A 23118-nucleotide genomic window follows, 5' to 3' on the forward strand; every position below is an offset into this window, starting at 1 on the left:
CACAGGCAAAATGACCAAAGGCTGAGGAAAAAAAGGTTAAATATGAATTTACAGACAGCTTTACTTGCTTGTGCGAGGTATTTTTTTTTTTCCTTGGGAGACACGGGGAAGTGTGGGCGAGTATCGCAGCCAGCTCAGGCTACAACACACCCGCCGATGGCTTACTGCCGTTCCCGCACCGCCCGGGAAGGCAGCGCACCGCCAGCAGGAGCGGCGGGGGAACGCGGCCCTGCTGCCGGCCCTGCGGCCAGCCACAGCCCGGCCGGGCGAACGGCGGTGCCAGCACCCGCCTCACCCGGGCACGGCGGCGCTCGGCGCCCGGAGGCGGCGGCGGGACGGGACGGGACGGGACGGGGCGGGACGGGGCGGGACGGGGCGGCCCCGGCGGTGCCGAGAGGCGGAGCGGAGCGGAGCGGAGCAGAGCGGGGCCGCCCCGCCCCGCCCCAGCCGTGCCGCGCCGCGCCTCCCGCTCCCCGCCCGCCCCCTCGGAGGAGCGGCCGCGGGGCTCCGCAGCTCGGCGCCGGCCCCGGCTAACAAAGGGGCTGCGGGGCCGGGGCGGGGCCGGGCGGCGGAGGAGGAGGAGGCGAAGGAGGCGGAGGAGGAGGAGGAGGAGGAGAGGCAGCGGCGGCTCGCACAAAAAGTTGTGGGGGGGAGGAGCTGCCGCGGGGAGCGGGGCCGCCTCCCGCCGCCGTGTCCGAGGGGTGAGTGGCGGCTCGGCTCGGCTCGGCTCGGGACGGGACGGGACGGACAAAGTTTGTTCCCCGACGTGGCGGGGGGGAGCGGCGGTGCCCGCGGCTCGGGGCACCTGCGGGGCGGGCCGGTCTGCGGGAGCGGGGCCGGGCCGGGCGGGGCCGCCGGGCTGCCTGCGCCGCCGCCGGGGTGCCCGAGGGCGGGCGGCGCCTCCGCGGCTCCGGTCCCCGCCGGGGGGCGGGAGCTCGGCGGCCCGGTGCCGGGGACACCCGCGGCGGGACGGCGGGGTCACGGTGCCTCTGTGCTCCCCCGGCAGGTGCTGAGCGGGACCCATGGGAGCCCCCCGCCCGAGGGCGTAGGAGCCCGGCATGGCCCGCCTCGCCCGGCCGGAGGAAGGAGCCGGCGGCGCGCCCGGAGAGTTCAGCGACATCATCAAGTGCCGCTCGGGTAAGCTGGCCCCCGGGGCGCCCCACGCGGGGCTCCCGACCCGGTGTGCCCTGTGCTGCGAGCCCGTGGTGTGATGGTCGTGGTGGTGGTGGTGATGGTGGTATGGTGGTGGTGTGGTGATGGTGGTATGGTGGTGGTTGTGGTGGTTGTGGTGGTGGTGGTGGTGTGGTGGTGTGGTGGTGGTGGCGGCTGAGCGCGCTCTCCCGCTCCTCTCTCTCCTTCCAACCCGGTGTTAGTTAGTCAAGTGCGTGTGTTTGGGACCCACCTCCTGCGTTGTAATTACCCCTGCTTTTGTAAATAACCACGCGCTCGGAGTGCTCTTATGCAACCTGGCGTTGGCAGCTGCCCTCTGCCTTCCCCAGCGCTGGGACTGGCAGCGGCGGTGGCTGCCACGCCGCCCTCCCTGCTGACCAGGCGCCCCGACGCGAGCTGGTGCCTCCCCTCCTTCGTGTAGCGCGGGGGGTCTACGGCTACCAGCTCAGGCGTTTCCTCTTCATGGAACGGATCTGAAGGTTATTGGAAAAATGTAAAAGCGTGCTTTTATTTTGTGGTACGTTGGAGTCTCGCTGAGGCGCTGACGGATGCTGGAGGGGCGAGGAGCCGTCCGCATCTTGGCAGTGGGAAGGTGGAGGGCGCAGAAGTGAGTCACGTAAACCTCAGCAGAAATTTGTGGTACATCCAGAGTCTGGATGCTCACATCTTTAGTTTCAAAGACCGACCATTCTGTCTTAAATGCGAAATGCTCCTGTTGTCAAAAAAAGGTTTTTCTTTGATATCTGAAAACCAGTAACACGTTTTCTTTAAAAAAATAAATCCCATGCATTAAAAAAAAAGTAAGTTTTCCATTGATGGTCATTTGATATGTCAGATGAAGCAGGATGCGGGTTTGAGTCCAAATCACACTAGTGTTTGCATAGTTCATTCTTAGACATCGCCTTTGTGAGGGATGAAACCTGTGGTGGATGGAGTCCTACTGTTCCAGAAATGCAATTTAGGAAACAGAAATGCTTTGTGGCTTTGAACCTTGAGTTCTGTAGTGCTTGTGTACTTTTTCTTCTGTTACTTTGAAACCTCTGGATGTGACTTTATTTGATAATAAGCATGCATTCAGAAACCTCTAAGGGCTTTGAGTTTGGGGGTAGCCTGTGGATGGATGGTGTGCCGATGTGTACGCGAGTACTACGCTTTCGTAGCCCGTCTGAGGAAACATGGCTGTATTTGAGGTTTTCCTTGGATGAACAGATTGTACAGCAACTTGTGTTGTTTGGGCTAGGGCAGATGATTGCAGCTCTCCCGTTACAACCACTTTAACTTTCGTCTTCTCTCTTAATGAGAGAATTGTGTATGTTCTGAGGCTGGGAAGGCTGAAAGACTTGTGCATTAGACTAAAAACTGTGAGCAGAGATTGATCTTAAATAATTGATCTTTTAAAAATGATACACTGGCTTGGATCTGGTTGTGTGATTTCTTGAAGCTAATTACTGTGCTACATAGCTCAGATCTGAACCTTTCCCTACAAGTAAACCCGTGGGAGGGATTTCCTAATGAAAGGGCTGAAGTACCCATAGCAGTAAATTAAAGGATAGCTGTTGGGACCGGGGAAAATATTATAAGCTGTTTCCACTTTCCATAGGTATCTGGAAGAGAGAAAGTTTTCCCTTTTAAGTGTCAAAATGAGCAGAGTTCTTTATTGCTGTGACGGCTTGTCTGGCATGGGATGCTATTTGCAGCATGACACGAGTACAGTAGGAGTGCTACCTTTGCACTTGCTGATACTTGGGGTATCTTGGGGGCAGTCTTGTTTCTGAGGGCACAGAGGGCAGAGCCAGACTAAGTTTATGTTCTCTACTTTACTTTCTTTTGTAAAAGAAAATGAGGTGTTGGAGTTGTCCTTCTGTTTCTTGTCACTCTGTAAGCTTGTCACCAGCTGATGTGGGATGTCTCTAGCAATGATTCAGGAGAGCATGCACATATACATTTAAATTATTTCGTTATAGTTTTTTTTTTGGGAAAAAATGATTTGGAGCTCAAAAGTCTTTCAAAGGTAACCCTTAACAAAGAGTGGTTCTAGTAAAAATGTTTTTAAGTATTTGGATACAAATGTAAACTTTAGCAACCAGTCAAAGTGAAAATACTGTCCCTTTTGTAGTTATTGTTGCTTTAGCTATCTTGCTTTGGAGAACTGGAAAGCAGCTAAAAAGTCCTGAGGATGGCAGAATTAATATGACGGTTGGTTACTGAAAACTTGAGCTTTGATCCAAAGTTACTCTTTGGAGAGCGTAAAAAGATGCGTGGAGTTTCGCTGCTGCTCAGGACTGTGCCCATCCATGCCTGATCTCATGAGCGGAACTGGCTGTGTAACTTTTTTCTTAATGACTTGTTACTGGAAAGCTGCCAGCATACCAGGAGAGGGATATAGCAGCATTGCAGCAAGTCTTCATTTTTCTATAGAGCAATCAAAATAAATTAACAATGGGTTGGGTTTTTATGTATGTTGCTTGTACAAAGAGAGCCTATGTCACAGGGTTTCATGGGTGGGAAAGTACTTTTGCAAGTATCTAATTCATCCTTGAGCAGAGAGGATGAAGGATAAAGTGCTTCTGAGCAGAGATCTTGTATGTTAGTGATTATGTTGAAAATACTTTCTTCTACAGTGGTCAGCAAAACTTAAAGTGCCACGTGCTGTAGCTGTTGTAAGCGATAAATGCTTGATTTCGGAAAGCAAGAGGGTTGGCTTTACTCAGTGAGCTCACGTTTGTGATGTGCAGTGCCACAGAGTGAGAGCAGGGCTTCCTTCTGTCGCCCAGTTAGCCTTTTTATTATTCCCTGCTTATGATGTGGCTCTCCTCTCACTACATAGTGTTAAGGCTGATCTATGCGTAGAGGCAAGCGGTTTTGATGGCGTGTCTTCTGCGCTTCCACCAGGCCCCGGGGCGACCAGAGCTGCCCCTAAGATGGCCGCGGCGTTGCTCAGCCACCCATCCTGCTACAGCCTGGTGGCTCGCTGTGGCTGCTGCTCGCCCCCGTGTGCCTCTGCCACTTACGGGGCCTTTTGAAGGACATCCCCTGCGAGCAGGGGGTCGTCCCTCTCTGCAGCAGCTTTCGGGAAGGATTGCTGGGGGCTGATGGCCTTGCAGCGGTGAAAGCAGTGCTGTCAGCACCGCGCTCGAAGAGCAGATGAATCTTTGCTATGATTAATTACGGAGAAAAGAAGAAGTCGCTTAAAATCTGCCGTGGTAGTTTGGAATGGCAATATATAATTAAACAGTAAGACATGACAGGAAAAACATTTCTGGAAGATTACCGTATGCCTCTGGTGCATTTTAAGATATGAGTTCCTGTCTAAATTGAGGGGAGCTTAATTCTCCTCATCTACCTTATGTTTTTAATTACAATAAATACGTTTGGCTCAGAGGCTGCTTTCAGAAACTAACTTACTTTTGTAGTTCTCGGGCAAGGCTTCTGGGTAGCGCTGCTGTCTATCTGTCTGTCTGCACGAAGCAGTGCCGACCTGGCCGTCAGCTGCCAGGCCCTGGGACCTCTAGGTCTGTGGGCTCCCTGTGCTGCCTCTGGGGCTGGTTCCTTCGGCCCTGGCCTGCTGTCCCCCAAGTGCTATGGCCCTGTGTGCTACCTCGCGGTTGTCACTTGGGCTCCGTCAGCAAGAAATGGCCGGGAACAACGGTGGCTGTTTAGGATCCGTCCCACGGACGCAGGCTGGGCGCAGCCGGTTTGCTGCAAGGTGAACTCTTCGTGGGTGTTTGTGCAGAGCGTGTGCAGGTGAGGTGATGGAGGCAAATGGCAAGCCTGCTGCTCCTCATCCCTAGCTGCGAAAATGAGCGTTTTTGGAAACAAACCTTTAGGTTGCCTCAGGCTGGCTCCTTCCTGTCAGCTGTCGCCGCCTTGTCCCGAGTGGACAGATTGGGTGCTGCGATGAAGACAGTTCTGGGGTGATGCTAGCTTTTATGAAATGCAAGTATATACGTACCGGGCTGGTTTCTTCTAGTCTCTTGATTGGTGGGGAAAGAAATAACATATGCCGTTCCATGTGCTTGAAGCACGACTTTGCCTTGGAATAGAAAGCAAGGCTCCTCGGGGGAGAAAAGAAACCAACCCCAAACCATAAAAGCAACCCATTGATTTGCGTGTGCTCTGCCAGGAAATGAAGAAATAACCCTGGGCAGGAGCTGCTACGTGAGGCGCCGCCTGTAGTGGTTTAAGTGGGATGCTACAGCAGGGAGAGGCGGCTGCTGCTGGTGTGGGCCCCCCTGGTGCTGCGGATCCCTTTGGGAGGGGGTGCCCGTGAAGACCAGCAGACACAGGTCAATTAATAACCATGGCCACCTCCTCTGACACCCCCCCCGCCCAGGGAGCTGGAGAAGATGGGAGAAGCTCATGCGGTCCGAGGAAAATAGTTTAATGCACAAAGATATTCGCAGTGTTCACAGCACTGGGCAGCTTGGCAAAGATTTAGCCGTGTCTCTGCAATGGCTCATCGTCTCCCTGCCTCTCCTTGGATGTTCCTCCTGTCTGTGGTGCGACTCTAGGCAGCTGGGACGAGTAGGGCAGTGTTTGTATTAACAACTTCTGCATATGAAGAAATGGGGAGAGAGACTGATACGTGTAATTCAGTGTACGTGTAGAGTTGCAAAGGGAAAAGCACGTGGAATAAACCCCAACGGAGCCTGCTTCGTTTTGGGACAGTGCAGGTGCTCTGCTGCAGGTAGCTGTGTGGATTTGCCCACTCAGAGCCTGCATGATCAGCTCCTCTCGTGATGTGCCATGTCACTCTTTTGAAGAAAAGCACCCGACTTGGTTGCAGCACCAACCTTGGGAGCAGAGATGCTCATAGCCCAAAGCCGGGGAGAACTGCATTTAGTTTGGATGGCTTAATAACAGCCTGAAGAGTGAATAATAGGGTTTAAACATTGTGAGGTGGGAGGGAGGAGTTTCATTCTCTGACTGTTTATTGTGTTGATGAAAAAATAAGTTTTAGTGCTCCCTAGTTTGTCAGAAGTCTGCTTTATGTCTTCTTCCCTTCCCCCGTTGTGTCTCTGGAATTAAATGAGGAAGCAAGCTGAGCTGTAATTTCAGAAAGTGACTGTATATCCTCAGAAGAAAGCTGGGAGTTTTAAAGGTAGTGACAAAAATAACAGGCTAAGTAAATAGAAGGGCCCTCTGGCATCTGTGGATTTGACAGAAAACAATGATATTGTTCTCTTGCAAACCATAGTTTTGGGAGTGAAGCAAGCATTGACTCCCTGCTTATCAACAGGGCTGCATCTACCATAGTGGCCTTCTCTGAAGGTTTCCTTATGCTTGGAAGGGCTGTGACCAATCTTTAGTAATTTACGTGTTTATATATGAATTAACCTGTTGAATGTGTGGGAGAGATGCATTAACTGTGCTGAGTTGCTTGAGAAGATAACTTGAACATCGTCTGGACTTGTTGGGAAATTTCTCTTAAAACTGTAAATATGCTGCTGCTGTGAAAAAGCAGCATTCTCTGTTTGTTGGGCTGTTTTTCAGGGGTGGGAGTCTCCCATTGCATGTGGTGAAGCACTGCCGAGTCGTCAGCTGGTAGGAGTTGCGGAGGCTGCGTGTTGGGGTAACAGAGGAGTAACTTCCATCAGAAATACTGGATGCACGTTAGTAGGAGGCTGTGTGGCTAAATGACAGAGATTGATGTGCTCTCTTAATGTTGTTTTGCTGATCGGTGTAGGGAATGGGCAGCAATACTTTTTTTACTGGTAACAGAGGTCCCTTTGGGACTTTGACACCTTCTTCCCCTTGCCTTGTGGAAAAGAGAAATAGGACCCACCATCCCAAAACTGTGTTTCCTATTGGCTTTGTAGAGGAATTCAGCATGTATATGGACAGTCACTGGCTCATGCATTTAACTGTGAAGAAACGTGCACTTAAGCCATGAAACAACATACTTTGATGGGTCTGTGTAATACACTTCAAGTATTTTCAGTTAATTCATTCGTACTCTGCTTTTACTGCCTAGCATTAAATGTGGGTTTTGCTCCTTTCCCAGTTTAGACTGTGGCAGAGGACCAAAGGTGGAATGTGCTCCTAACATATAATGTTACCAATTATTGATTGGAGAAAGTGGCGTGATGTGTAAGTTCTGAAGTGCTTTGCTAGATTTTCTTTTTTTAATTGCTACTGAATTGCCACACTGTCCTGGATGAACAAGGAGCAGCACCCTGTGCGTGAATAACGAATGGAGGAGATTTATTTGAACACTTTGAGATCAGGCTTTGTATAGGTCAAAGCCTTTCGGTTTCCATATTGCTTTAATAGTTACAGTATAAAATGTGATTATGTTAAAAGAAGAGAATAAGTAAAGTAGTATTTACACGCCAATAGACCAAGACCTTTCTATTTCTTCTTTCTAGGCTTTTACTTCTGTTACGGCTTAATAATGAACAACAGCTATGGTCAGCACAAATCACTTCCAAAGAGTTCAGTGCTCTCTCTCTTTTGGTTTCTGCACGTACATCTTGTTCCTGGATGCAGCTTCTTGTGGAGCTTCAAGGGAACACATTTTGTTCATGTGGTGCCTCTTTCTTGAGAGAAGACTTTCTGCAAGCCGAAAGTCTGGTAGCTTTCTTCTGAATATAGTTTTGCTGTTTGGGCGGTGGTGTGTAATCCTTCTGCTTTGAATGCTTTTCCTCTGTGCTCAGGAATTTTTCTCTTGGACCTGGCTGTAGTCCCCAATTTGGAGCTTGCTGGTTTGATTTTAAAAAACAAAACCACAGCTTTTTAGAAACATAATTTTAGTCTATTTTTAGCTAACTTAATGCACTGATCACTAGGAGTAGAGTTTATTCAACTTAATCCGAGAGTTTTTACAGGTCACAGTACAGAAGTGCAGTGTTCACTCTGGCCTTTCTACTAAAAAGCATTTGCACACCTTATGGTCTGTGCAGAGCCATCTGTCTGGTGGGCTGTCAGAGGGGCGTGGTGCCCAGCTCCTGGTGGTCAAGGACCCCACAAATGCACTAGGCTGCTGCGGGTGCCCCTGGGCTTGGGCACCAAGCCTGAGGAGAAGCTGCATTTCAGGGAGCTCCTCTGTGGTTTTGCCTCTGCTGTCGTCTTTTATTTATTTTGGCAATTTGAGTATTGTTTGAATATCAAGGTAATTCAGAACCAAGGGACCCTTCAGGAAGAAACAACCGAAACGACCCCAGACAAATACTGTATTGGTTCGCTGGGCATTTGTGAGCTTAAAGCCACGAAGCATACCACAGCTTCTGGAAGGTTATGTTGCTGTCTCGATGAGAGAAACCAAGTGTTGACGGTCGAATCAGTGTGGAAGTGAGCTTTATACTGAACCGCACAATCAGCACTTCCACGGTGGAACAGGGGAAAGAGGAAGGAAGAGCTCAGATGGGGTTGCTCCCCTGTCATATAGTCATACCATGTCGTAAGGGGTTTTTGTTAAAGGCCACTGAAACCTAACTGGAGTTCATTTTTCGCCGTGCCTTCTGAATGTTAGCAGCAGGTTCATTCCTGATTGCTGGAATATGAGCATTAAAGGAATGGAGTTTCCTTGCTATCGTTACCTTTACTGAGGTGCTTTGCAGACCTGTCGATGCTGGGCTCCTCGTGTGCTGCTGCCCTGCCAAGCCCTTCCTTCCCTGATCCTTTCAGCACAGTCAAGAGCGACTCATGAAAAATGTTGAGCAGGGATGCATTTTTACCAAATATACTCCAGCTCTGGTTAGACTGCTTCAAATGCCCAGGTGTCTCATGCTGCTTTTTCCTCAGTTTGTGGGTGTTGCTTAATTGATGGTGTCCATCTGCAGCAGGTTTCCACGTGGATGCTTTTCTAAGTCCTTTCTGATCCCAAGAAAGCTAAATCTGTGGAGATGTACAGAGCTGGTGAGGTGCAGGGGATGAGCAACTGCTGCATCAGTTGTGGTGGTGTTATTCAGTCCCACAGCAGAACCTCTCTATGATGACACCTCTTCAGAGTTGGACAAAACGCCTTTTTTACGCCAAAAGGATTAGTGCACTATCTGCATCTTTCTTCCACATTCAGGCGTGCGTGGCAGGAGACAGAGCGTGAGCTCCTGCCACGAGGCCTCAGGACTGTCTTCCTGGGGTCTTTGTGTAGACCCTTCTCTAGAGAAGTGAGGCAGGGACCCGAGAAGAACCAAATTTCATTTTTTTGTTCTAAAGCAGCTCTTCCAAAATGTTTTCATTTAGCCTGTAGGGAAGTAAGTGGTCCTAAAACTTAGGAAACTTGAAGTTAATGAATTCCATGTGAGTTGTGCGTTGTTGTTCGCGCTTGCTTTAAGGGGGGAAATAACTTCCATAGTAGGTCATGAAGGCTATTTGGCTTCCCTAATCCTTACAAGCAAAAAAATAAAAACAATAAAAAAGAAACCTGACTGTTCTTGGAGGCCTTCTCCTCTACCTGTAAAATGTTGGAGAGGGTTTCCTGTCACTGTGTGGTAATAACCTCCTTTCAGCAGGCAGCGTTAAATATTTAATCGTCGTTTAAGGATAGTAGTTACTGTGCTTGCGTAGTGACTAACAGTGTTGGGTGTGTTCATCTCCACAAAGAAAAGTCATAACCAACCCCTTTTGATTAAATGTATTTATGTTTATCTTCCTAACTGAAAGTCTGAAAATTCTCTTTGGTTTAAAATACCACTTGATTTTGAGCGATGCGAACAACGTGGGGTGTGACAGAGCTCCTTGCATACCATAAGGTACCATAATTGAGAAGAAAGGAAGCTGGATTAATTTTTACACACCTTAGCTTCCCTTAAGTGAGGAGATAGCAGTTACCTGTTGGTCTCATGAGGTGGGTGGGTTTTGGTGGATGATCACCCCCAGATTGCCTGCAGTCAGAGTTCATTTTGGCACTTACACCTGACGTGGGAGATGTATTCCCTCTCAGGTAAACTGAACCTTGCCCCAGAAATGCAGTGGGAAAAGTGTGGTCCTGTGGTCTGGCCTGCCTGAGTCATGTAGTAGGACGGTCTTGGTGGCAGTGTGTGCTGTCCTCAGGTGTCACACACTGCAGGACAAGCAGCCTCCAGAAGAGACGGGCTGAATTAAAAGAACATGAACGATGCAGAAGCAAGCTCTTTTCTCATCCATCTCCCACCAGCACTAGTGCTGGTTAACTACAAGTGGTGAAGCTGGGATATTTATACTTCTCAGTTTTATTCCCCACGTTACAGCCATAAGGTATGATAGTTTGGTATCTGCTAGAGTGTCTAAACCTGCCTTGCTGTGTGCACCTGGTTGGGCTGGCAGAATCTGGAGTCAGAAGAAGATGCAAAATTGTTCTGGAGTTGAAATGTTTTATCCCAAAAAGGGATTTCCCTGCTCCTGCTTTTCAGGTGGCGTCTCCTCTGCACTGTAGACAGAAAGCAATTTAATGGGATGGTTTAAAAATCTAGCGACGGGGTGGAAAAAGTCGTAATACTCTTTTCACACTGCACTCTGCTGTCTCTCCCTCTTCATCTCCCTGACCTGGCAGGCATCTGCAGGGAGGGGGAAAAAGCCTCCCTCGAGGATTTGGCTGCTGCTCCAGTTGTCTTTGCAGGGGATAATGCCAGTGAAGACCGAGTTGTTTGCCAAGAATCCGGTATGAATGTCTGCGTAGAGAAGGCTTCGTGCAAAATGAGCTGAGGACAGTGACCATGTGGTCTAGACCAGAAAATATTTCAGGTACCCAATGAGAATTCAAGGACCTGGTGCTTCCAGAGCCAGTTGGTAGGGAAAGAGTCCTAAGCTGTCCACGAAGGACCTAAGTATCTTAAGGCATCATCCTCAGAACTTAATTGAATAGCTACAGGTTGCTGTTAAAGCATACTGCCAGGTCGTTACGGTGTTGGTACAGACATGCTGAGCAGCTGGAGGAGCCTTGTCCTGCCCGCAGCCTGCGCAGCGTTCCTGCTCCTGCGTCATCCTGGCTGTCAGGCACACTGACCGATGTGCAGGTGTCACTTCTTCCAAAACAGTCTGGGGCGGGTGGGGGGAATTTGGGGTGGTGCCCATCTTTCCTGTAATTTCCTCTTAGTTAGAGCCTTCGTGCTGACTCGTCCCTCTTGAAATGCCAGTCCGAATCTTCAAATGGTTTTGAACCACTGACCATTGCCCTAAGCACCAGGCAGGAGCATAGGGTGAGCCGTGGCCAATTCCTCGCGTATTGCACAGTGAGGGGATGGGCCAGGAAGAATGTAAGGGACTGGAGAGCATTCAGGGCGTTTCGTAGTAAGTCAGGCACCAAATCTCAACACGCTCTGGGGGAAAAGCGTTTGTATGTATTTCTGCACTAGAGATGAACTGCTTAATGAATGTGTCTAAGACTTAAGGCCGAAAGAGGAGTTTTGAACCTTGCCCATCTGCTGAAGCTTGCATTGGGACATCAGTACCAAAATTTGGGGCTGAAAGATGCTGGTCTAAGTTGAAGAGCAGACTTGCAGCAAGCCTTGGTATTTTTCCCAGGAGAAAGACATTGCAGGGTCATTAATCAAGAGCTAGAGAAAAGGAGCATTGGTCTCCCTTTCCCTGCCAAAAATAAGACAACTAAACCAAACCCCTGTGTTGCTGGCATTAGCAGTCATCTGGCCACTGCCGCGGTTGGTGGCTGCAAGCACTTAGCATTGCCATGATAAACAGCCCTTGTGCTGCAGGGCTGGCTGGCCTGCGTGCAGGAACAGCTCTGATACATTTCTGAACAGAAACCCAGTGCGGGGAAGAGGGATTTCGTTGTTGAAGTCGTTTGTCCCGGATGCGATAATGATCCTGAACTTCATACCAGTGTCAGACTCCAAATGACTGAGGCGTCTCAGAAGAGGGCCTTGGGGTTGTACATAGAGGAGCATTATGTCACCAAGTAGATAACTATGGATCCTTTTGGCAAGAAAACAGAGCACACGTTTGATACGAGGAGATGAGGGGGATGTGTTTGGAGAGCTGTTCCCAGGCTGGCCTGGTGCTGGTCAGTGAGCGCTGAGCCCTGGCACAGGATGTGCGTAGTGCAGAGCTCGGTAGCTCGCGCCCTGTGGTGCTCTCGCATCCATCACTGAGCTTGGTGACTTGCTGGGGGAGGTTGCTGTCATCTGGGGCTCCTGAATTCCCCCCAGACTCATGCACTCGCACGTGCCGTGTCAGTCAGGGTGGCTGCAGGAGGTGCCAACATGCCAGTGGAGCACCTGCTCCAGGGCGCTCTGCCACTGCAGCTCCTGGCTCTTGCAGATACTCCAGCATTTCTCTCGAACCTGCCTTTTGCTTGTTCACTTGATGGCACACCTGAAATGAGGGGTTACTGGGTTAGGTCAGGGATAACTCTAGCGTGTAATCCCCACTTCTGAGGCAGAATAAACTTTCAGCAGGAGCTGGGGTGGTAGAGGCACGTGTAATACCGAGCGGATTGCATAGTTTCTGACTTGACAAGAAGTAATTCAACCCCAATGCATCTGCTTTCTTCCAGGCAAAATATCACATGGGATGTAGTGGTTTGTTTGTTTGTTTGACTGCACATGGTGCTGTTAGCACTGCAGAAGCTAGCGCAAAATCAGTGAAGGGTCCTACAAACCTTGATCTATTGTAAATATATCAGACTTGCTTTTGTTCTCCGTCTCCTTCCAGTATAAGGTTGCAGAAGTCCTGGGCTGTTACATTCATCCTTAAAGGGTTCAGTGGCCTTAGTTTAGATGATTAAACTCATTTTGAGGATGAAGCCTGTGGTTGACAGTGAAGCCCTCTCTGAACTAGTCCAAATCTATTGAGCAGGTCCCTGGTGGAGACAGGAGCCATTGCAAATCTAGCCACTGGAGCTGATTAGGAAAAAGTAGTTCACACTGGGCGGTGTATTTGCATGGAGGCTTTGGTTTCAGTCTGATTTAGGCTGGAAAAAAAAAAAAAAAGAGGTCTTGGAATATTCTGCCTTGGAAATGCTGATGTGTCCTTTCCTCCGTAGCACTGCCCCTGCTGCTGTCAGGGAAGGGGAGCTGGAAGGGAGCAGATACCATTAGCCAGGTGCTGAAAGCAGAGTCTCTATAATGCTCAAATAAAATGACTAACTGCTGAGAAATGTGTTGGTGTTTTGTTTTCCACACTGTTTTTTGCCACCTTTTGTTACAGGATCTTATTATTGGCCCTGTTGTCTCTGGCTTTAACTTATACTCACATACCCATATAATAAAAATACTTGAAATTGTAATCCTCAGTTGAACTCAATTTTCTTGCCTGGGGGAAGAAGGAAAGGGATAATTTTTTTTTTTTTTTGTGATGTAATGCACAATTGGAAGATGCTAGGCTGCTGTAGTGGTCATCTGAAACAAACTCGTGGACTGGGACTGGTGCAACCTGATGCAGAAAGTATTTTGCATAATTTGTGTGGATATGGGAAATGGGAAGGAGGAGAGAAATTATGAAATGTTAACCCTTTGTACTTGTTTCTTACAGCTTAAGTTGCTTTTTTTTTTCTTAGTTCTTAGTTAATTCTTTTTTCTTAGTTCCTTATGTCCTCTAAACTGACACTTTTTTTTTTTCTCCTTTATACCAAAATGCACACAATTATTTTTCTCCTCCTACTGACTGGAGGGCAGAAAAAGGGGTTTTGTTCCTCACAAGATATTATGTCTGCCTAGTATTCCCACTTGCAATAAGGCTCCTTTCATGCTGCTCCAGCGCTCTGAAAGGACCTTCACTCGCTATCCTATTAAGAACCTCTTGTGCTGCCAGAGAAAATGTAAAGAGGCTGTAGACATTTGGGGCTCAACTCTCATCTACAGTACAATGAAGAGAAGGAAATAATGCATTCTTGGCTGTCCTGAATTTAGCAGAGCCAAAAGGTTATCAGCTGGCAGAGTAGATGAGTTGTGATTATCACAACTTATGTTACTGGAAGTCTTTTAAAAAGCAATTGAATTAATTATGTTTGATCTCGGTGAGAATCTGTGGCCGTTGAGGTGGATTTTAATCTGCGTCTATTATCTAGAATGCAGTGTTATAAGTAGGGAAAAATGATGTGTATGAATTCTATAGGACTCTTCTCTTTATCTGCTTTGTGCCAGTATTGTGGCATACCTAGTAGAGAATATATTCTTTTTCCATTTCTTTTTCATCTGCTTCTCTTTGGATGAATAAATAGAACTCTGCTACTTTTTGGAGTCTTCAAGGTATCTTGTGAGCCTTTTTCAAAGTCTGTCAAGTCTTAAAATCCAATTTCAGTGAGAATTAATATATGATATACAGTTTTCCCCTGCTAAATGAGGTGGATGTAGTTCAAGAGTTAAACCTCTTTTGTCAGACTGTTTTCATGCACAACTTTTCAATTAATGCACAAAACAGGAACAATAAGGATTTTTCAGTGAAACTACTATTTTAAATAATGCAGCCTTTGGCTATCTTAAGCAAGGGATAGGTTTTTCTTACGTGCAAACTTCCTTCCCTACTAGTCTTCAGACATCTTTTTCACCCGCTCTTGCAGGACAGGAGTAGAGCTGAGAACCTGGGTGGGTCAGCCAGGTCACGTCTTCCAAAGTCATCCAGCTCATTACAATAATCATCCACTGTTTATTTAAATAGGCAACCTACTGCTATACAATTTCTGTGCAAAAAAGTCCTCTGTACTTTTTGCAAAGTAAGAGGAAGCAGCTTTAATTGCATCTCTGTAATAAAGGGTTATGCATTCATACAAGGTGAGTGATTTTTTCTTTGCTAAAAACTTAACAAGAGCTCATCTAGTGATTATAATTTGTCATTTTCATAATAAGCAGAAGTAGTTAAACAAGTCCTCTCAGCTTTAAATAGCTTCTTAAAACCCTATTTCAAATTTCCTTCTGTAGAATAAACAACAAAATTCAATATGAACAACCGCATTTAATTTTGAAAAAGATAATTTATTTTAAATTCCTGTGTAAGTAAGAAAATGTATGTATGCAAGAGTGACTACTTTTAAAATGACAACCTCAAGAAAAAATATACTTATCTAATGTAAATCTAGGTGAAATAATAGTGGAAAACACCAATCTGGCATTGAGTTCTTTTGCTTTTTTATCTCTAAAATGATATTTTCCTCTTGACCATGGACAAAAAATGTGAAGAAAATGGCATCTGATCTTACATTTTTCCTTTATGATTACTCCACTTTCCCAGAGTCTGTCTTGGTATAAAACAAACCCGTCCGTTCCCAAACTTATTTTAGCTTTGAAGCATGTGTAGTTCTTGACCTGGTGATCAGCTGTGGAGGATGTAGATGGCTATCTTTAGCTGTTGAGCTTCCATGTTTAGTTGTGATGTTATACTCTAAGCTCTCATGATGGTCTTCTGGTGGTTTTGTTAGTACTTGAGGGATTCTTGATGTACAGGGTGGTCACTTTTCCCTCTGTCCCTTTGCAGATATTCATATGGAAGCTCATTCTGACACATGTTTCAGGTCTCCTTTTGATTCATTGATGGTAAAAGTGTGGAAGCAGTAGCTACTACACTGTGCCAAGTGGACTTTTATGTATGCTCCATCTCCAAGGAAAAATGTCACATTCCTACTTCACTCTAGGTAGCTAAAAAACTTGGCATAAAAGTGCCCTGGGCTGGCCAGTGTCACTTGCTCTTTATTTTATTCCCTGCCCCCCCCCCCCCCCCCCCCCCCCCCCCCCCCCCATCACAGTGGGACGTTGCTGAATTCTCAGACAAACGTGTACAACCTGATCTTGCAGGGAGCAGAGTTAGTGCAGTGAGCTAAGCGTGGCTGTGGTCTTGTGGCTACAGAATAGAGTATTGCCTTACGGCAGTCATTCAAGAATATCTTTGAATATTTATGTGGAGAATTAACACCATGGCGTAGAGGAGGTTTGGCAGAAATCTTTTTAGGATCTTGCAGGCAGGCTGCTCCATGCAAAGTTAGTGGTTTCTTTGCAAAAGTACATATTTTATATGTGCACTTTTTTTTTAAATATGCTGAATAAGGATGTCTAGAGTCGAATCTGGCAATGTTTGATCCTGCAAAGGCATCTTGTGTTATGGATTGTCATTTATTCTGTCAGATCTTCAGTTTCTAAACTGCTTACGCAGGGGAAAAGCCTTGTACCTCCTCCAGTGGATATCTACGTTTCACTGAAATTCAAGTAGTCATATTAGACTGTTTAAAATAAAAGCATTTATTAAAGGCTTTTCATAAATTGCAAGTTGGTCTCAGCTGTGATAAATGTCCTTTGTTCTGTTCTGACTTGCTGGTGATATTAATGTGCTGGAGAAGGAGAGGCTCGCTCTTTCCAGTTAAAGTGAAATTCTTCATTTTGTGGAGAGGTTTGAGGAGCGCTCGCTTCCTTCCCCTAATTTTTTCAAGCTGACTTTCTTCTTCGAATGGCCTTGTTCTTCTGTGGCACCCTGCCCAGACCGAGGGGGGCCTGCGCGAGGGCTGGGGGAGATCTCACTTCCAAGAGTAAAGCTTGGCAAACATAGCAGCGTGGTGGAAATCGTAAAAGTCAGGAGAAGAGGGCTGGCTGTAAATAAAATAAGAATAAAAAAGGCATGATTTACAGTGTGGTGTTGCTGGGTAGAATTCCTGGGTTCAGAGGTGGGGGAATGCCTCCATTTCAGCGCACGAATCACACCGGGCATATGGCCCCGCTTCACCCAGCGAGGTGCGAACGTGAGGGCCCGGCGCCATGCGAGGTTGAGGGAGGAGTGACCCATGTGGGCCTTCTCAGGTGGGAAGGGAGGGCTGAGCTCGGCCATCTGCCGGCAAGTAAATGCGTGACAGAAGGCTGGGATGTTGTACCCGCTGCCAGTCACTTCTTCATTAACCAGGCCTATGCAAATGAAACCTGGCCTGTTTAAAATTTAACCCCAAGTGATGATTCTCTGCAGGCTTTCTAGTCTGCAACGGTCAGTGCTGATACATTTCCACCTGCTCCCCATTTTTATGCTTGGAAAGCTTTGGAAAACTCTTCCAACTTAATACAAGAAGAACAATGCTGAATACAATGCACTTTCTACACCTAATATATCAATAATTCATCTTTTTTCAGTCTGAGCGCAGGTCTTTGGTTCCTTGGGTGAGTGACCCAGTATACTTTAAAGGCTGAATCTTTTCTTGACTGTGTTCTTCAACCTATGCAGCTCCTAACGTCAGAGCCATCTTATCTAACTGATCTTTTTGTCCTGATAAGAAAGGGTGTTCTTGAGGATGTCTGTGCAGCTGAAATTTGAAGTCCTAAAGACCTCTTTTTATGATAAAATTATAATTTTGGGGCACTGTCTCACAGTGGCAGCTGTTGACTGTCAAGGAACTGGCTTCTGTGCAGATGAGGCCTGCCTGCACTGCAGAATAGCGTTTTCTTCTCTCTTAATCAGAAGGGAAGACTATAAAATCAGTTTCCTCTTTGCCTCTTCTGGTTGTCCACAGACCTTGGGCTTGGCAGATGCATGTGATGTTCAGGTTATTCGTAACTCAGATCTGTGCCTTTGTTGAGGGAGATATCAAGGACATCCAGGAAGATCAGCCTTGATCTTTAGCACTGCAGCCTAGTTTTTCCTTAAGAAAACAAACAAATCATAAAAGAAAACAAACAGAAAAAGCTTAGCGTGACTTCCTGCTCCAGTCTGTTTCATCACTGCAAATGTGGATTAAGCCTTCCATAATGGAAAGAAGGTAGAGGTTTCAAAGATTATTATGATCCTCTAACTTATTTTTTAAAATAAGCAGTACATGGGTGTAAAAGAGTCCACCAGGATGGTAACTTACAGGGAAAGGCAACAAAATTTAAGTGGCGGAACTGGCCCCCAAATAAAATTCAAAATATGACGTATGTTAGGCCAGGATAAGCAAAGTAATGTGCTGTGTTGTACCCACTGAGGTTATCATAAGGATAGGGGAATGGAGATGAGAGCTTCAGGGAAGAAAAGGCTGTTTCTGAAAAACATGTTTCACGAATTTTTAGCCCTCAGGGGAGCGACACATTAAAAAAAGCTCCTGTTCCTGCCCCTCCCTTGCATCAAAATGAATGGTAAAGTAACCAAAAATGTGTTTACATACCTTTGGTTTGGAGGTTTCTTCCTGATGTGTAAAACACAACCACAGAATCAGACGGTATTTCTTAAGTAATGGAGCAAGATGCAATGGTGGTTTTTCTGTCATCTTTGTAATGTGCTTGAAGATAAGAGGTGTGCATTGGTGTATATACACACGCATGCACCTAGATGTTTCCCTTCTGGGATTTCCATTTGGAAATGGTGAAATTCCTGAGGAGTTATTTGGTCCTTTCAAGTTAAGAATAACCATACAGCACTGTGCGGATCTGAGATTTTTGTCAGAAGTCTGCCTGTAACAGAGTGTTTCCAGTGGTTTGCTTGGCCAGGTGATAAACTCTTCTGTTTGTACTAATGCATTTGTCGTCAGTGCTTTCTCTATCTCTCACTGAGGTGTGAGTTCTTGTGACCTGTCTGTGCCCACAGAGACACAACAGCTGGTGGCAGAGACAGCTTTTTTGACCTCCTGCCCAAGTTGTTCCCATCTAGCCAGGGTGGCTTGGAGGCATTCAGCAATGGGAGTATGCACACATGCTCAGGAGTACGTGTGCTGCCTTGCTGGCACAGCTGGACCAGCCCGAGGGGATGGATTTACCTCCTTGCCATGTCCAGGTTATGCAGGGGGCTCCTGGGGAAATAGGGGATGGGGCTGAAAACCTTAAACGATAACAATTCATATAAACTTGGTGACGTGTAATCTTTTTTTAAATCACCTGAAATTTGGTATAAAAACTAGTATACACAGTTCTGGAGTGTGTGGTTTTTTCTTTCAATTTTGTGTGACGTGCTGTTGGTCCTGAGTGGTAGCTTTCTAGGGTCGTGACTGGAATTCTTTCCTCAAGAACAAAAGTATGCCAGATGGAGAGTATGTATTCTCTCTTATTCACTTACTTTAAAAAGAAATGCCTTAATTCTGTTTAAAGTTAAATCTTCTGAGTCATCAGGAAAGAACCTCATAAAGAGAGAGAAATTTAGAAAAGTGGCAGACGGGTTGTTCTAGCTGCTGGATGCTGACCTGAATGCAGCATCAGATCTTCACGTTGCACGAGACTTGGTGTAGTAGGTACAGACAAGAAAGAGTGTCCTGGCCAAACAGTTGAGGGAATTCAGATATCCAGCCTCCATGGATTAGTATTTATTGCTACTCTTTTCCTGCTTCCCTTCCACCCCCAACCCTCACCCTTTCCTGGCCATTTCAGATACCTAAAGTGAAGAGCAATCTCAATCACTTCTCCCAGCTCTCTGTACGGGTGTTGGATTCAGCTGCTCTGCACGCTTGGTAAGAGCAGCTCTTAAGGTTAATTGTGGACGTCTTTATTGGCTGACATCCATTGGTTTCTCTCTTATATGTGCACCATCCAGTCTCTGGAGACATGGGTAGATGATTCACTGCTGTTTTCCGATCCTCTTGGAGACAAGCTGATAATTGTTTTTCTGCTTGGTCCAAGATATGCTACATCTCTTTTGGTGGTCAGGGTCAGAATTTGGGCACTCCTAGCTATATTTTCCCGTCCTTCTGTATGTTGCTTTCTCCTTCCTCGCCTGTGTACTTTCTTGTTTGTGAGTGTGGAAGCTATGATTGAGTTGCTCAACTGAGCAGAGATGAGGGGTGATTTCATGGACTTGCTGGAAAATCTTGGCTTCACTCTAAGCGAGAGGTACCTGTGCCGCTGGGGGTCCCTGTACAGTCTTGTGGTGGCTGTGCTAGGCTCGCTCCTGTGAGCTTGGCTTCATTGAAATCAAAACTTGACTCAGCCTTTGAAGCATCATGTGTGGAGTTTCCTTGTGGTTCCTGTTTGTATGGTGTTGTAAGCTGACCAACTCTACTGTGTGCTCAGCTTTTTTAAACAAGAGAATTGCTTTATGACTTCTTTTCTTCCATTTCCTGCATGCGTTCTTCATAAATCCTAGCCAAAGGTCTCACAGCGACTTGTTAATGCAAACATGAGGCATACAGTTGCTCTAGTTTGCCTAGCTCACGCTTTCATAATGGATTTTGTATATAGACACAGGGGATTTATATATGCAGTGATCCGCCCCTTTCCCTCCTTCCTTGTCTATCAGTTGCTGCTGGTTGCTGTGCTGAGTGCCAGGAAGGGAGGAGAGCTGACTTCAGAGGGCTGCATTCTGCACTGCGTAGCTGGAGGGCACTTGGACGCTAGTGACAGCCGTCCAGAAGGTCTCTTGGTGAAGGTGATCTCTGCAGTGCACATTTTCTAGCTTGCGCAATGCAAAAAGACGCTTGGGTTATCCCCAAGCCGTTCTGGAGAACATCTGTTCAAGCTGGCTGCTTGGAGCACTTCTGCTGCATTTGTGTGAAGTTGCCCTGGATGGGATCACTACTTTGTGCGTGTCATGTTCACAAAGCTTTTCTAACATTATCCTGACTTGTAGGTTTCCTGACAGTTGAGCGCTTTTTGGCATGGGATTTAATATCCATCAAGTTTGTTACAGATACTGAAGAATGCCTGCTGCAGCTGAGTGGCTGGGAGGGTAGATGGGAGCACTGGGTGGGAATTACAGTGATTACAGGCCACTGCCAGTGCGCTGCAGTGGGAGCTTCCAGGGTAGAGAAGCCGAAGCAAATGAAATGGAAACTTCCTTGTTCTTTTTGTGGCTTTAGTCATGAAGCTTAACTACCACGTTTGACCTTTTTATCTTCAGAAAAAAAGCCTGGAGTGGAGCTTCCAGTTTCCCCTGTAACCATTTTTGTAGGCTGCAGGCTGGATTAGAAGTGCTTACTGCTCAATTTCCACCTCCCAAAACCTGCGTGGCTTTGAGATTGCTGCACCTTGAACCTCCTCACGGCTCCAGCAGCAGCAGAAACAGCCTGAATCTGACCAGGCCCTGTATCCCTCCCAGATCTTAACAGATCCTTTGGCTCTTCTCTCATGACAGAAGATGGAATTCAGGTGAGGGGAAACACACGCATAAACCCTGTTATCTGCTCACAGAGCGTCTATGATCCGTCCGTGGGGTTTGTGGGGTGAGTGGACCATGGGATCAGCCAGCTGCTGTGGCTTACGAGTGGCACGCTAGGACTTCCCCTCCTGTTGTCACCGCTGCTCTGGCAGGACTTTTGAGGCAGGCTTCCTGGTTGGAGCAAGTGGTTTTAAACTTGCGCAGCCTTTTTGGAAGCAGGGCTGCTGCTGAGATTGGTTGCTGAAGCAGTGGAACAAATGGCAAGCCGACTGCATCCGTAGAGTGCCCTCAGTGGTTTCGGCTGGAGCTGGTTGCTGAGGGCGTGGAGACTGGAATGGCCTTTATAGTAACTGAGAGGAGCTCTGGGTGTTCCCGTAGTATTTGCAAGCCTCTCGCTATCTGCAGCTGGACACATACGCTTGTACTGTCCACCTCCCTCCCTACTAAATATTAAAAAAACAGGGTTTGCAAAGCGTTGGAGTAATTCCACCCAGTTCCCAGGGAAGGCAGCAAGGGCTGGGACAGGCCCAGGGCACTTCTCTGCCCTCATTTTCTTTGATGGGCCTAGACGTGGGTGCTGGGCAAAACTCTCTGCAGCAGAGCCGTGCTTAGCTGAAACCTTGTGCTGGGGATGCCTATGGCTCCTGGTCTGTCTGGCTGCTGACACGGCATCACAGGGGACATGTGCAAGGCAGGTTTATCGTGACAACGTCCCACCCTCATGTGTGCCTGCTGGCTTTGCTCGCTGATGGGGGGTTCAGTGGTCCCACCTGGTGCTGCCCAGGGCATGTCCTGTGCTCTGCTGCTTCGCCTGCATCGTCTTCTCTGTAAGGGACAAAGCCAGGGGATGTGCAGTATTTACTTCCAGTGCTGACAGGGGTTTTGCACACCTCGCTGGGACTGTGCTGGGATGCGGTGAGCTGGCTGCCTCGCTGATTTTGGACCCTCTCGAACGTAGGCCAGTGAAGAGCTGTATAGCTCACTAGTAGAACAAGGCAAGGGCGATGAAGTTAGCTGAGAGGGAGGTACAAGGCTGTGAGTGTAACAGCACCTGATGAGCAAGTGGGAGTTAAGAGTGAATGAACTGTCCTGTGGTGGGATTTGTACTGAGAGCTGTTTTTTTTTTTCTTATTTTAAACAGCAGTGAGGTTCTTATTTGCAGAAGGAGTAGTTGAGTATATGGAGGTAGTGAGGACACAGATAGGGGATGGAAAACAGCAGGGTTGGGGGTTGTTAGCTGGATATAAAGGATTTAGAGCCAAAAGCAGTTTTCTAAAAACTATTGAGTAATGTGGCTTCGTGACTGTTGGCAGTCATTTGACTGCATCTCCACCAGAGCTGCTTTTCAGTGACCTAGGGCCTTGCGTACATTCAGTAGCACAAATTTTTACCCAAAGGTAGGTAGTTGTTTTGATGTTACTTAACATAAAAAACCAAAAACAACAAGTTGAATTACACCTGTACAAAGTTCTGAGTTACCATAAACTTAGCCAGACTTCTCCTAAAATACTGTACTCATCTTACAATCTAAGCTATAAAAGCCTTTGTCCCATGAGGATCCCTTTCTTCCATGTTTATGAAAATCATACGGAATGAAAGGATTGAGGAAGAAGAGAAAGGGTTTTATGTGTATATATATGTGTGGTTTTTTTCCCCTCTTTCTCTCCTGTGCCGATCTGAAGTTACTTAGTGATTAGGAAGTGATTTCTGACACACAACTCTGTAACAGGGAGTAGAGTGTGTCAGCACTGACAGTGGTTTTAAAACACTGCACACAAAAAAGCACCTACAAGCAGATTTTTTTGTTTTCTTTAATCTGGTCCTGACGCAAAGCTTAAAAAAAGCAAAGCAGCAGTCAAACTTCGTAATGCTTCCTTTATATAAACCATCAAACTAGGAATGAGGGAACTGTATGTAAACAGTATAAAAGTTTATTGAATGTATAAATGTGTGTGGGAATGCTGCAGTTACACATCGCGCTATGTAACGAACGCCGTCTGATGTCAGGGTGAGTGCAGGGTACGGCACAGAACTGCTCAAATCTAGGGC

The 23118-nt window shown here is 47.0% G+C and overlaps 1 protein-coding gene across 1 annotated transcript in view; it reads left to right on the forward strand.

Moving 5' to 3' along the window:
* Window positions 1–554: 554 nt before the first annotated feature.
* Window positions 555–23118, forward strand: part of UTRN (utrophin) — a gene marked incomplete at its 3' end in the record, with an annotated part of 370441 nt that continues 347877 nt past the window's right edge. Inside the window, exons 1-2 of the mRNA XM_080586229.1 lie at window positions 555–701; window positions 1007–1137. Coding sequence (XP_080442355.1) covers window positions 1059–1137 — 79 coding nt within the window. The 5' untranslated portion in view covers window positions 555–701; window positions 1007–1058. The remainder of the gene's footprint in view (window positions 702–1006; window positions 1138–23118) is intronic.

This window comes from Anser brachyrhynchus (genome assembly GCF_964034855.1).
Source record: "Anser brachyrhynchus genome assembly, chromosome: 3".
Taxonomy (NCBI): Eukaryota; Metazoa; Chordata; class Aves; order Anseriformes; family Anatidae; genus Anser; species Anser brachyrhynchus.